This window comes from Pygocentrus nattereri, chromosome 13 (assembly GCF_015220715.1).
Source record: "Pygocentrus nattereri isolate fPygNat1 chromosome 13, fPygNat1.pri, whole genome shotgun sequence".
NCBI lineage: Eukaryota > Metazoa > Chordata > Actinopteri > Characiformes > Serrasalmidae > Pygocentrus > Pygocentrus nattereri.
In genome coordinates, this window is record NC_051223.1 from 13,531,634 (window position 1) to 13,545,672 (window position 14,039).

General features: G+C 38.8%; 1 protein-coding gene across 3 annotated transcripts in view; it reads right to left on the bottom strand.

Moving 5' to 3' along the window:
* The window catches only part of snx29 (sorting nexin 29), a 185,348-nt gene that overhangs the window by 139,763 nt on the left and 31,546 nt on the right, over positions 1-14,039 (bottom strand). For all 3 annotated transcript variants that reach the window (XM_017705474.2, XM_017705476.2, XM_017705477.2), the window contains one exon: positions 12,283-12,368. In XM_017705474.2, coding sequence (XP_017560963.1) covers positions 12,283-12,368 — 86 coding nt within the window. The remainder of the gene's footprint in view (positions 1-12,282; positions 12,369-14,039) is intronic.

Consider the following 14,039-nt stretch of genomic DNA (forward strand, 5'->3'; position numbering starts at 1 on the left):
AGTGATTGTACATTGTATAAAACATTGTCATATTGTATAATGCAATGCATTATCACTGTCTGAATAAAGCCTTGTGTTGCCAAAAAGTAATTTTACATACATGTATAATGCATTTTGCCACTTTCTGACACCAATTTGCAGAGCGATTTTCCAACTTTATCATTCCGAATGAGCCAGCCTTCAGGCTAATTTCAAGGTTGTCACAAAGGAGGACTGAGACAGATATCTTTCTGAGAAACCTAACAGCAAATTCAATCTTCCCTGAAAGCAGACTGCACTCCACCTTCAGTACAATAAACTGTACATGCATATATGCTCATTTCTCAGCTTCACAAGAAGGAAATGTGTTTGTGTGATGAGATCAGCCTGACAGGAAAATGTCTAACAGCATAGGCTATGATGACATGGTCAAGACACTCCTGGGCGTTATTTTGACCTTAGTCTACTCACGGGTAACTTTAATGACATCATATCTGTTACACCAGGCCACTAAATATGCAGCAGCTACTGGTACGGCATATAGATCAGCCACTGTTTTAAATGTGATTTTTTAATCTCCGCAGCATCCTAATCCGACAACAGACAGTATGCCCTCAGTCCATTACTCTAACATACAAACATTTTTAGAAGGAATCACACGCATAAACTGAATGTTAGAGTACCAATCACTAAAGGTATACAGAGAACGCAACAACACAAATGCTGCTACGTAACTTTTTTGTACACATGTAGCTTGTGTATGTGTAGACATCTTAGACAACTTAACGTTGATAGTCGCAGAGCACCATATTCCTGGCTTCTTCATACACAAAATACTGTAGTGTTTCTGTCACAACTCCACTTCATTTTAGCCATCAGTTATTATGTCAATATGTTATTTTTTTACATTTTTTGTTTGTCCTGATAGTTAACATAGTACAGGAAGCTTTCTAGGTTGAAAAGAGGGCATTGTGTTGGGGAATTAAGTATAGCTCTTTCCCAGACATGAAAGCAAACACACATAAATAAACTCTAACATGCATATATAATTTAAATCAAGTAGGAGCCTGATTACAATTTAGATTAAATGGCCATTAGACATTGAGGCTCTGCTTACAAAGTGTTAATGGGGACTTCAACTGATGTTCCTCTACACCCTTATGCGTTTCTGATAGCTAGGCACATTAACATAATATGTTCTCTCAAGAATTGTAGATCAAATACATCTAACTTCAAAGTGAAGAATCAAAGAACAACCACTGAATGACCAATACACCACATCCAAGCATGCCATCCTCACTGTTTCCAGTTTTAGGAAAATGACGAAATCTAAATGTAACACTGTCACGTCTAAATGCCTGTCTAAAGAGGGCAAATCCATTATTTTCCTAAATATGCTCCTTCAAATGCTATTTATCTAAAAAGAAAGAATAATTCATGACAAAAATTATAAAAAAAAAAAAAAAAAAGGCTAAGTAACCACCATCTGTCTTGCAATTCTTAGCCTCAAGATTTCAGAAGAAAAAAATTTTCAACTGGACTCAGAAGTTAGAAGGTCATCTACCCCAAAAAACACATGAAAGAACTATCAAATACTTAGTGCACAAAGACTGTTTGGAAACCTCAAAATATGCAGCACTCTTATTCACATTCAGTACGAGTTCAGATCAGCTGGAAGTTTCCACCGGCTTGAATACACAAATTTCTGAAAACGAAAAAGTGCTGAACAGGATTTAAAAAACATATCTACACTCAGCTCACAGACAGCAAGGACTGAAGAACTGAAAGGATATTAAATCAACCAGAGATGACACGCAGGTAAAAATCAACTCAAACAAAAAAAAATAATACACTGAGGATATACATTAATGTACTGTACTGGTATTTTGAAATAAACTGCCAACATTTTATTTTCAGAGGGGAAAGAATTATGTTTACAACATTTGTACAATTCTCATTTTCAGCAGCAAAATCATTTATCTCTATTGACACTGAAAATATCAGTGATTTGGCCCCACACTACCTTCATGAAGTTTAAGAAAAAAATAAAATAGATGATATAAATGATGAGATAAATGGGAGAAAGTGTAGCTTTTGAACTTTGTCCTTTTAATTTGTCTTGTCTGATGTAAGGTTAGCAATGATTCATATACTTGCTAGAAAGTGAGCAATACAATAATCTTTTTTCTGTATTTAGAGAAACCACAGCTAAATTTGTGATAAGTTCTGCTAAAATCTCAAATCTTATGTGGTTTAAGATGAGATGATGGGTTTAAGATGAGAGCCAGCACTGTCTCAAGATTTATTTAGAAGCTCTCCACACATGGAATGAAATGAATGTCTTTCTGTCTTTAATCTTTCTAATAAGTGAGAGAGAATATTCTGTTGTGAGGAGAAATCTTCTCTAATGCCTGTTTTTATACTCTATAGAACACTATAGAACAAATTCAACACATTTAAATTATTCTACAAATACTTTTTATCTAGGCAGTTTCCCAGAACAAAAGCTGTATTTGCATTATTTCACTCTGCATTATGTTCTATGACAAGCCCAAGAACACACTATATCTGCTAGGAAATGACTGATGCACATACAGCAATAAACTCTTCCTAAGATGTAATGAAATAATGAAAAGCTCTTAAATGAACATTAAGTGAAAGATCATAAACAGAACATGGCATGTACTTAAACATCAAAGGCACCAACCAAACCCCAAAATTAAATGACGTCAATACAGTAAAACATCTGTAGAGAACAGAAGGCCTCAAAAGCCTCTTTAAAGCAATGGTTCACAGGTTTTTGTGATATTAAGCCAGGATTTAAGATCAATTGTATCAGACATTTTTCCATCTTTAAATATGCACACCTTTTATAATTGTAGCTGTGTTCAGAGTTAACACATCACGTGATCAAAAATGATCTCCAATTAATGAATTAACCAATGAATCTCAAACAAAAATCAGCTGTTCCGTAGCTGTCCCTGATGCGTTAATGATCGCACCCTTCTGAGACAGACATGGTCCATGATGAGCTCACAAAACACTTCTCTTGCATTAAAAAGTAAAGATCAGGAGAACTGTATAAAAGACTATCAAAAACACCAAATGTACCGTACAACAATGTGAAGACTCATCAATAGTTGTGACACCCCAAAGACATTGCCAGTGTCAGACAAGGCCTCAGAAGTAGATGAAAGAACAAGAAAAAACTTATTAAGAAAGATAGGAATAGGCCTACAGCAACATTTAAAGCATGGGAGAAATTTCTGACAGCAAGGCATGTGACAACAGTCACTCATTCTCTGTAAAAGTATGGGCAATGGGGTATACTTTCAGAAAAAAGATACTAAACTGTCACCTGTCATTGTCGTGTTTCTGTGGTGGTGCCTTTCAATGGTACATTTTTAGCAACATTAGTTAAGGGACATAACTGTACCATATTCTGTGGATTTCTTTTATTGTATTGACTCCTTACACTCTGTACTGACTCCAGGATTGTTGTTTTTACTTTAAGTATCAAAAAGATAAAAATAGTTTTCCCCAGTGGAAATGAATGTAGTGTAACTTTAAAACTCGTTTAAGGTACGCAACTGGATAGTTTTTACCTTTCAGAGTACACTTACTTTAATTGTACATTGGGGAACTAAATTGACAGTGACAGTGAAAAATATATCAAACGATGCAAACCATCCGATGAGACTGTAAAGAACATCATACCTACTCTAAGGCATGTTGGTGGGTGTTTCTCTTTAGTTGGGACAGGGAATGTAGTCAAAATAGATGGACTAGCTTACAACATTGACATATTAACATTTTCTGATACAAAACATGCTAGCCACCAACAGAAAGCTGAAGATGCATAATAAATCATCCAAGCCCATTTCCAAGTCAACAAAGGAATGAATTCAAAATGTAGGAAGGTGTCTTCGAATGACCCAGTTAGAGCTGAGACCTGAATCCCATTGAAAACTATGAAATTTCCTAAATCAGACTTTGCATAGAATATCTAGACAATTTGAAGAACCTTGAACTTTTTTTCCCCCAAGGCAGAGTAGGATAAAATTATTAAGTTCAGGTCTGAAGACTTTCTAGAGAGATGAAGGAAGTAGGCAGGAGTACTGTGAGGCTAGTGACATAGCGAAAAGAATGGTGGCAAAGGCAAAGGCTCAGGCCTATGATGAACTGTATGAGAGGCTGGACAGTAAAGAAGGAGTAAAGAACTTGTATCGTTTGGCTAAACAGAGAGATAGAGCTGGAAAGGATGTACAGCAGGTTAGGCTGATAAAGGATAGAGAGGGAAATGTACTAGTGAGTGAACAGAGAGTGTTGAATAGATGGAAGGAGTACTTTGAAGAACTAATGAATGAGGAAAACGGGAGAGAGAGGAGGACAATGGGGGGAGAGATAGTGGATCAGGAAGTGCAGAGAATTGGTAAGGTGGAAGTGAAGGCAGCTTTAAAAAGGATGAAGAATGGAAAGGCAGTTGGTCCAGATGACATACCTGTGGAGGTATGGAGATGTTTAGGAGAGAAGGCAGTGGACTTTTTAACTAGGTTGTTAACAAAATCCTGGAGAGTGAGAGGATGCCTGATGAATGGAGAAGCAGTGTATTGGTCCTCAATTTTAAGAACAAGGGTGATGTGCAGAGCTGCAGTAACTACAGAAGTATAATGTTGATGAGCCACACCATGAAGGTATGGGAAAGAGTTGTTGAAGCAAGGCTAAGGCGAGAGGTTCAGATCAGTGAGCAGCAGTTTGGTTTCATGCCCAGAAAGAGTACCACAGATGCAATTTTTGCGTTGAGAGTGTTGGTAGAGAAGTACAGAGAAGGTCAGAAGGAGCTGAATTGTGTCTTTGTGGATCTAGTGAAGGCATATGATAAGGTGCCAAGAGAGGAACTGTGGTACTGTATGAGGAAGTCAGGTGTAGCTGAAAAGTATGTTAGGGTGGTGCAGGACATGTATGTGGATAGTGAGACAGTGGTGAGGTGTGCAGTTGGAGAGACAAATGGTTTCAAGGTGAAGGTATGGATCAGCTTTGAGCCCTTTATTGTTTGCAATGGTGATGGACAGGTTGACAGATGAGGTCAGGCAGGAGGCTCCATGGACCATGATGTTTGCAGATGACATTGTAATCTGTGGTGAGAGTAGAGAGCAGGTGGAAGAGAATCTGGAGAGGTGGAGGTTTGCACTGGAGAGGAGAGGAATGAAGGTCAGTAGAGACAAGACCGAATACATGTGTGTGAATGAGAGGGAGGCAGGTGGAAAGGTGAAGATGCAAGGAGTAGAGGTTGTAAAGGTGGATGACTTCAAATATCTTGGGTCAACCATCCAGAGCAATGGACAGTGTAGAAAAGAGGTGAAGAAGAGAGTGCAGGCAGGATAGAGCGGGTGGAGACGGGTGTCAGGGCTGATGTGTGACAGAAGGATAGCAGCAAGAGTGAAAGGGAAGGTTTACAAGGCAGTAGTGCGTCCTGCTATGATGTATGGTTTGGAGACTGTGGCTCTGTCTAAAAGACAGGAAGCTGAGCTGGAGGTGGCAGAGATGAAGATGCTGAGATTTTCGTTGGAAGTGACAAGGATGGACAAGATTAGAAATGAGCAGATCAGAGGGACAGTGAAGGTTGAGCAGTTTGGAGATAAAGCCAGAGAGGCCAGGTTGAGATGGTTTGGACATGTGTTGAGGAGGAATAGTGGATATATTGGGCAAAGAATGTTGGAGATGGAGCTGCCGGGTAGAAGGAGAAGAGGTAGACCTCAGAGAAGGTTTATGGATGTAGTTATGGTGGACATGGAGATGGTTGGTGTTAAAGTAGAGGAGGCAATGGATAGGGCAATATGGAGGCAGATGATCCGCTGTGGCGACCCCTAAAGGGAGCAGCCAAAAGAAGAAGAAGAAGAAGAAGAAGAAGAAGAAGAAGAAGAAGAAGAAGAAGAAGAAGAAGAAGAAGAAGAAGAAGAAGAAGAAGAAGAAGAAGAAGAAGAAGAAGAGGTGTGAAGACTTTCTGCTGTAGTAAATGCAAAAGGTGCTTCAACAAATTATTTAGTTGAGACATTAGTAAATGTACTTTTAATTGTAAACGTTTATATTTTCAGTTATTTTATTTAAGTATGTATTTGCTTTTTCTTCAATTTTATTGGTTGCAATGTGGTGTTAAATTAAAAAATATCTGACATGATTTTTAATTTATTTCTGACCAATTTCAACCAGAGAGCACAGATTTTTAATGCCTACTGTACTGTTATGTACAAAAAAGGACAGAAGTATGTTGCATGATTAAAAACAGTAGTAGCAGCCTACTGAAGTCTGATTTTTGTCACTAAAGCCCCCAACAAGTAATGAGGCAAGCATGTGTCAATTTAGGCAAGCAGTGTGCACAATGCTTGGCTTTAAGATTCAATTACTGGTTATCTCTGTTAGCTTCATAGCTCCAAGGAAGGCAGTTTCAAAATTTCAGCTCATAATCAGACATGAGAGACACAGTAACCACATCCACAGATTAATCTTGTGTTATACACTGCACACACCTACTCCAGAAGCAAAATGCCCACTACTCTGAACATCACCAAGCTTAATCTTCATTCTGAAGATAAACTACTGAATGCCCTCTAGGGATCATTAAAGTCCTGCAAGTTGTAAGTGATGATGAGAAATCATATTAACCAATTGGCCCCACAGCTACTGTAGAGATGTAGCTCAACCAGATTATGGCAGCCCACAACATACTTGAAAGGACTTTATTAAGTTGCTTATAATACAGCTAGATGTGGCTTTTACACAGGAAATTAACAAGCTTAATACCACTGCTTTACTCACAGATAAACAGAAAAAAAATTACAAATGCCACAACCCTTAAAAACTCTTTTGACTTTCCTTTAACCCCTACAACTTTTAGCAGTTAATAATATTAAAACTTTTCAATCAATACTATAAATTACTATGTAACCACTTTGAAACTAATCTGCAAGTTATATAGTTTTGAGAGTGAGAAACTAAAGTGTGGGTCCACATACAGGCCATGTTATGAAACACTCTTTCAGTAAAGCAGCCTTGTAGCTGCTTCTGAGTCATTTATAGCCATGTACCCAACGTTTTGCATTTCAATTATAATATTAAAACGAAGCTGAAGTCAGATTTTGACTGGCTAGAATTTGTTCAAATTTTCCTGTTCCACTATAAATGGTGCGGCATTCACATTCAGCCTGTGCTCACCTATCCAGACAGTTACATTTGACTCAGATGATGTCAATGAATCCACTGGAGCCCACACCTATACAACAGAATGGTAAAAGGGGACAGAGCAAAAAGAAAATACAAAACACTCCTTTCAATTAGGTTTTGGGGGGAAAATTAATAGGTAATTAAAATGATAATATATAAATATATATATTTTTTTTTTTAATTAAAAAAATAAATAAACATATGCAGGGCCATCACCTCTGCAGTCCCGCTGTTGTTAACAAAAACTGTGATGACAATGACCGTGTGCACAGTCTCAAGCCTATTAGCATGAGGTGATAAAGTGTGTCACCGGGGTCTTTATTCCATTTGGGAATGGCGAAGGCCTCAGGATGGGCAGAACGTGCAGGCAGCTGCTCTTTGATTACAGTGACAGCACTAGTTCTCTGCCTGCACAGCATTGCCTGCTCACCTGCCAAGAGTCATCAGAGGACCTCAGCATGGCGCTAGCTTCTGAAGTCCTCCTTTATCTGAATAACATCACATAAACAGCAGGCAAACCAAGCTGACAGCTGCTGCTTGATTCATTGACCACTCTCCAACTTCTGGATCCCCCCCTATGATTTTTGATGAGACTCAAAGTAATAGGAAGTAAGTAACTTTCCAAAAGACCAAACAGACCAAAACAGAGCTAGCTATACTCTTAAAAATAAAGGTTCCTATATATTCCTAAAATGTTTTTGAATTGCATGTAAACTTGCTTTGTGTGGAAGGTCTTTAAAGTTGACAATGGTCCTTCATTCTCCCACATTTTATTGACAAAAAATCGTTGTCTAAGCAACAATCCACAGGAATGTTCTTTTGGGAACCTAAAGCAGTTGTTCTAAGGCATCACTCCAAAATTATTTTTTGGTTCCATTCAGCACTTTTATTTTAAAGAGTGTAATAAACAAATATAAGCATCTCATTATATATCAGGGTTGGCAGAATGGCATTACGTTATAGTTATCGTGATAAACTGTCGCAATATGCTTTTCTCACCATCATGTGTACTTCTACCTGGACCAACTGCATGTATCATTAAAAGAGCCTGTAAACAACAAGCATTGCTTAGTAACAACTTGGATGCCAGTGCATTAGACCATTTTATTAACTTTTGCCCAAATGTTTGTTTTTCCTCCTGTGCCTTCTCAAACAATATTTTTTCAAACTATGTATTAAAAATACATGTTTTAATCTGTTTGAGTTTTTTTCTGTTCAAATCTGTAAACATCAGAATTAAATTTGTGACAGATAGATATTTAATCATATTATAGTTATATTTTTTATATTTTGGCCATATAAGCCACACTTTTCACCCAGTCTCTTTATGTATACAGCTCTCCATGCTGCATTTAAAATACATCAACATTTTGTTAGGCAGATCAGTCACACACTAAATCAGTGCATATACTGATAATTCAGGGGATTTGGGAATTAAGTATCCTTGGTAATACATTGGGAAAATGTAATTCCTTTTATGCTCTTGCTGCTACTTGCTTGCTCAATCGCACTCTCATTCTTTCTCTTTCTCTCTTTTCAGAGCTAAAGCAGAGCCTGAATCACACATCTGCTGCAGTCATGCTGTGACTGATGCCGGGTGAGTGAAGGTCCAGAGTTGTGTGGACCTGAGTGACTGGACGCTAGCGCATAGCTGCACCTGTGGAGGTGTTGAAAGATTGACTGAGGAGGAGATGAAAAATAACTGCGGGCGATGGAAATCAGGCAGACAGCTCATGCCGAGAGCTCGTCCAGGTGCTCCTCCTGAGGACTCTCGGTCATCAGCATGACCACTCAGGGTCTGCAGGGGAAAAAGGGCCAAAGCAATAACTGACAAACATCAGAGCCAAGAGTGGGCAGGGTGGGGCTGTCAGGTTCACTTTTTAACCTGCAGGTGCTGATTAAAATGTTCATTAACACTGTTCATTAACAGGTGATAGGGACATAGTCCCCTGGACAGCAGGCCACCTGGCTCTCTCACCTCCTCTCTACCATACATGCACACACCCCTTCTGTTAGATAAAAGAGCAGCCTCCCTTGCACTCATCAGGGGTCCGCATTAGTCAAAGTAAACACAATAACCCACACCCCACCCCACGTGGCTGCTAGCACTTATCCATTAACACTCCCTCAGCCAGAAGGGAGAACAACGAAACAAAACATAGGAAATATGAGCTGGCCTTTAATGAAAGCGAAAGACGAAATTATTAAAGCTCCTACGGCCAGGTCAGTAAATAATGGCCTTCATTAATTCGTTAAGTGTGGCTGTCAGCCTGCTGCATGTTTATTTGCTGTTACCTTTTCTAGATGCTACATTGATTTGATGACTGCATAATACCTACTACAGCTGAAACTAGCAATTCCATTTAGAATTCCTTAATTTATCTACTATTACTCTATAAATAGGCTAATTGAATTTTCCTTGGTTACTCTCCCGTAAGCCCTGATATAGCATTCAAAATTCTGTCTGTACAACTAACAATTTTTTTCTTTGGCGTAATTCAAAAATAGAAGCCACAGTGCCCCTGCATTGGCTGTAGTATACTACAAACTGTCAGAATGACAAGTGTATATGTTAAATACGTTTTATATTTTCAGCAAAAACACATTTGGGATAAATAGAGTTCTGCTTGCAAATGCTGCTATGTTTATCAATGTAGCATGGCAGCAAGTGTGTGCACAAGGCTGAGTTGTTTGTTTGCAGCTTGGCATACCCATGAATATTCTGATATTGTTATTATTATTGTTACTACTATTGATATTTCGTAACATCATAATATTATTTTTCCCTACCTGCTGGTGCATGGTGATGTATAGATATCACATTTTGATGGTGTAAATATCATAGCATATGAATGACCTTTTCCCATAATCAACTTTGTTGACGAATAAGCTGACTTTGTTCACTATTTGTTACAGCCCAAATAAAATCAACAAAACTACTGAGAACTACAAACAATATCCACAAATTTTGCTTCAGGGCACCCACTTCATACTATCTGGAGAGGGCAATAATGAACCCTAGCCAAAGCAAGCATCTTTAGCCCAATGTACAATGATTTGTAATATGCCAAGGAACAACATTCACTATACACTAATGCTGTTCCTCTTGAGCAAAGGTGTCTCAGGGGTATTCCCTGCAGCGAGCGCTCCTCCTGACCCAGAAAAACTCCTCAGAGAAGTAGAACTACTCTAGAACCCCTCCTGCTCATAGTGCACCCAGCACCCCTCTGCAACTGACAGGCCACTTAGCCATGCTCATTTACATGATTTCCTTGCTTATTTACAATGTTTATTAAAGGAAAATGTGATAAGGCAGTGAGAGAGCTTTCATATTTTTTGTCAAGCAACACATAGCAAAGCATTAAATCGACACGGAGAGGGATGGAAAGAAAAAACACAGAGATGTGCAAGCATGGAACACATGCCAACTTTGAAACAGAACTGACATTCAAAACATGGCGAAGGCGTTAAAAAAGAAAAGTTTCAAAAAGCTTCACCTGAGGTGAGCACCGAGGAGACAGGATGTTAAAAGACACCTTGTATTGCACGCTTGTATATCAATTTGGTGTTTCCCCATCATTCTTTTCAACTGCTACTGCACATCAAAGTGGGAGCTATAGTAAGGCATCATTAGTGCAGCAGGCACAAAGGAGAGATGGAGAGAGAGAATTTAGGCATTTGTGAGAACAAGGCACAGATGCACAGAAAACACATGGCAGTGGAGGGGCAAAAGTGGAGCCTGTTGTGGGCACACCTGCCAGTGCAAACATGGCTGGATAAAGGCTCATTATTAGGCTTCTGACAGGAGCTCACACCCTCTGGGAGCAAACACATGTGCACACACACACACAACTTTGTATTCTACATTTGTGGGGTATTTCCACTTTTTTCTGAATTGGATGTATAAAAATGCATCAGTCTGATTCCACTGCATCAATTTTAGAATATTTGGAATATATTTCAATCAATTACAATCAATTATAATAATACACAATGTATGCCATCATTCTGTATTCTCCAAAATACAATTCTCATGCTATTTTCAAATATAAAAATCCCCTCCAAGGGCACTGTTTTATCACTGAAATAACAATATAGCATATTGCAGAAACCAGTCCCCACAGAATCAAAATTTAATGTCTAGCGCCATGGTAACATGGCAATACCCATCTCTGACTTATAGCATCACTCAAAGAGGCCATGCAGAAAGAAATAAGGCAGGATGTAACACATCATGCCCACTCCAGAAACACATAAAAAACACCGGGTTTGGTGTCATTTTTGACATGACATCAATCGACTCCACCATTAGAAATCCAAACTAAAGCACCCAAGAGTATCTTCTTATGATAACAGATAAATAGAGCTTTGAAAATACTGACAACTGTCTTTTGAAGTAAATTGTTGCCAAAATGATTTTCACATAGCTGACATTTCCAAAGTATCTGAGGAACTGTACTCTGTGCTCTCATTGGACGTCATTCCTCTAAAAAACTTCACCTTGTCATTCATTAAACAAAACATCCATAAGCCAAATGAAGCCACTACAGTACAGTCCTCTGTTCACAAGAGTCACCTCACATCCATTTTAAAAAGTTCAAACACGTTACGTTATGCACAATCAGAGAAATAATAAAAGTTTGACTGCCATAAAACACTACTTTTAATAGGCAATTATTCTGGTCTGTTCTATACTGTGGGCCTCTAGGGGCAGTCAACAAGTGTCTGAGGGTATTCACTCAGCAAGCTGCACTGATAACTACCTTTTCCTCCTAAAATGCAAATAACACTTTTTTTCCCTAGAAACCTAGCATGTTAGCCTTGTTTGTCTTTGATTAGGCAGTCTTATCTGAATACCCTTGGCACAGCATTTTTTCATCCTCCATCAGACTTTTAATAAACATATAACGTTTATCAAAAACCCATAAGGATACACTAAAAAGTTAGAAAATCAGCTAATGAAAAATAAATTTCTGCCTTTTAGTCTCACTGCTGTAGGAAATGACACATACAGGAGCTACACTGGTTTAAAGTGTCAGCTATTTTATAGCTAGTTCTGTTGTGAAGTGTAGTGTGACTTACAGTCAATGCTCTGGTTGCCTTCTCTCTTCAGCATTTGGACAGCACCCACATACTTCTTCAGCTGGACCTTCAACACCTCGTTTTCTCTGAAAAGCAGACATTACATATAAACTGTTTGTGTGCAAGTTAACACATGGCAGCAATGGGTGCACCTTAAAGTAGTTGAATTGATTAAATGGGGAAACTGCAGACATGTAGTGTAGAACAGAAGTGTCTAATCTTATCCACAAAAGGCCAATGTGATTGAAGATTTGCATTCAAAACGTTGCATCCAAAACATCTGCTGTTTGCAGATACGACTAGACACCCATGGTATAGCTAGACATCTAGCTAGACAGACAGAAAGACAATTAGTCAACAGACAGATATATAGAAAGACAGACAAATAGCACACTATGTGTATGTCTTCTATCTGTCTAGATCAGACACACACAAACATGACAGTGCACAAATGACAAAATGCGGAAGACAACATCGTCAAGTCAAGAGGCTTTTATTGCCATTCCATCTATGTACAAGTACATAGTGGAGTGAAATTACGTTCCTCCAGGAACAACAGCGTGCAACAAGGAACAAAGTACAAAGTGGGAATGTGCAGACATAGTGTGCAAACAAGAATTAAACTTGAAACAATAAATATGATAAATTAAACAGGCATTAGACACAGTAAACAGACAGGACAGTGCAGCACCAACATAGCACACATTTCTGGACATGAGGTAGTGGAATAAGGTGCAGAGATATTAACATGCTGTGAACTGTGAGTCACGCAGTCAGATGACATACATAAACACAGCAGTTACTGAGATAGAAAAACCTGAGTAAAAGTGTAAACAAAGTGTTCGCAGCAATGTAACAGATAGTGCAAGTAGACCATTAAAAGAGTTGTGTGTGTGGAGTATGGGGGGGGGGGGGGGGGGGGGGGGCGGGGTGTTAGCTGAGTCCTTGTGAGTTTAAAAACCTGATTGCCTGAAAAAGTCTATGTGAGGGATGGATGCGGTACAGCCAGTAAATAAAAATAGCAAAAAATCACCGTTTTGCTATTCCTGAAGTGGCCGCTGAAGCTACTCGCCCTGCCACCGGAAGTCAGCACATCAGCAGTTTTGTAGTAATTGTGGTACTGATTAACAGATGCTCAAACTTAAAAAAATGTAAGCAATCAGGAGCATCTGTCACAAACTAGAAATCTATGCTCTAACAGAATTGTTGCAGCATGTGGAACTAGCACATCTAATAAACTCTCCTACCCCATCTAATAAACGCCTAATTTAGTTCTGGCAAATTGCTTTACAGGTGCAGGTGAGTAACTTTTGGAGGGCTATTTCCAAAGCAGTGGGTAGCAAGGTGTGTGTGATTACCACTGGTTAGGAAAAAAAATCAATCAAAATCAATTCAGGTTTGGCTGTGAAAAGAAGCCTTTCCTATTCTTAAGAAGCAAATCTCACAGCTTGCTTATCACACCCCTATTTTATGGCCTTCAATAGCTGGGTGGAAATGGAGGATTTCCGGAGGCCTTTAGCGCATCCTCAAAAAAGAGCCTGTGTTGTTATCAGAAGCTGGCAAACTCCTCGCAATTCCACTGTGATTTAATTAAAACTGATGAATGGCAGCTCCTCTGTGGGGAGCTCTCTGCCACTCAGGTGCACCACATCCAACTTTTTATATATAAAAAAAGAAAGAAAAAAAAAAAAACACCCACTGGACAGGCCTTTCAATTCTGCTACAAATTCATATTAAGCAAATGAAGATATTGTATT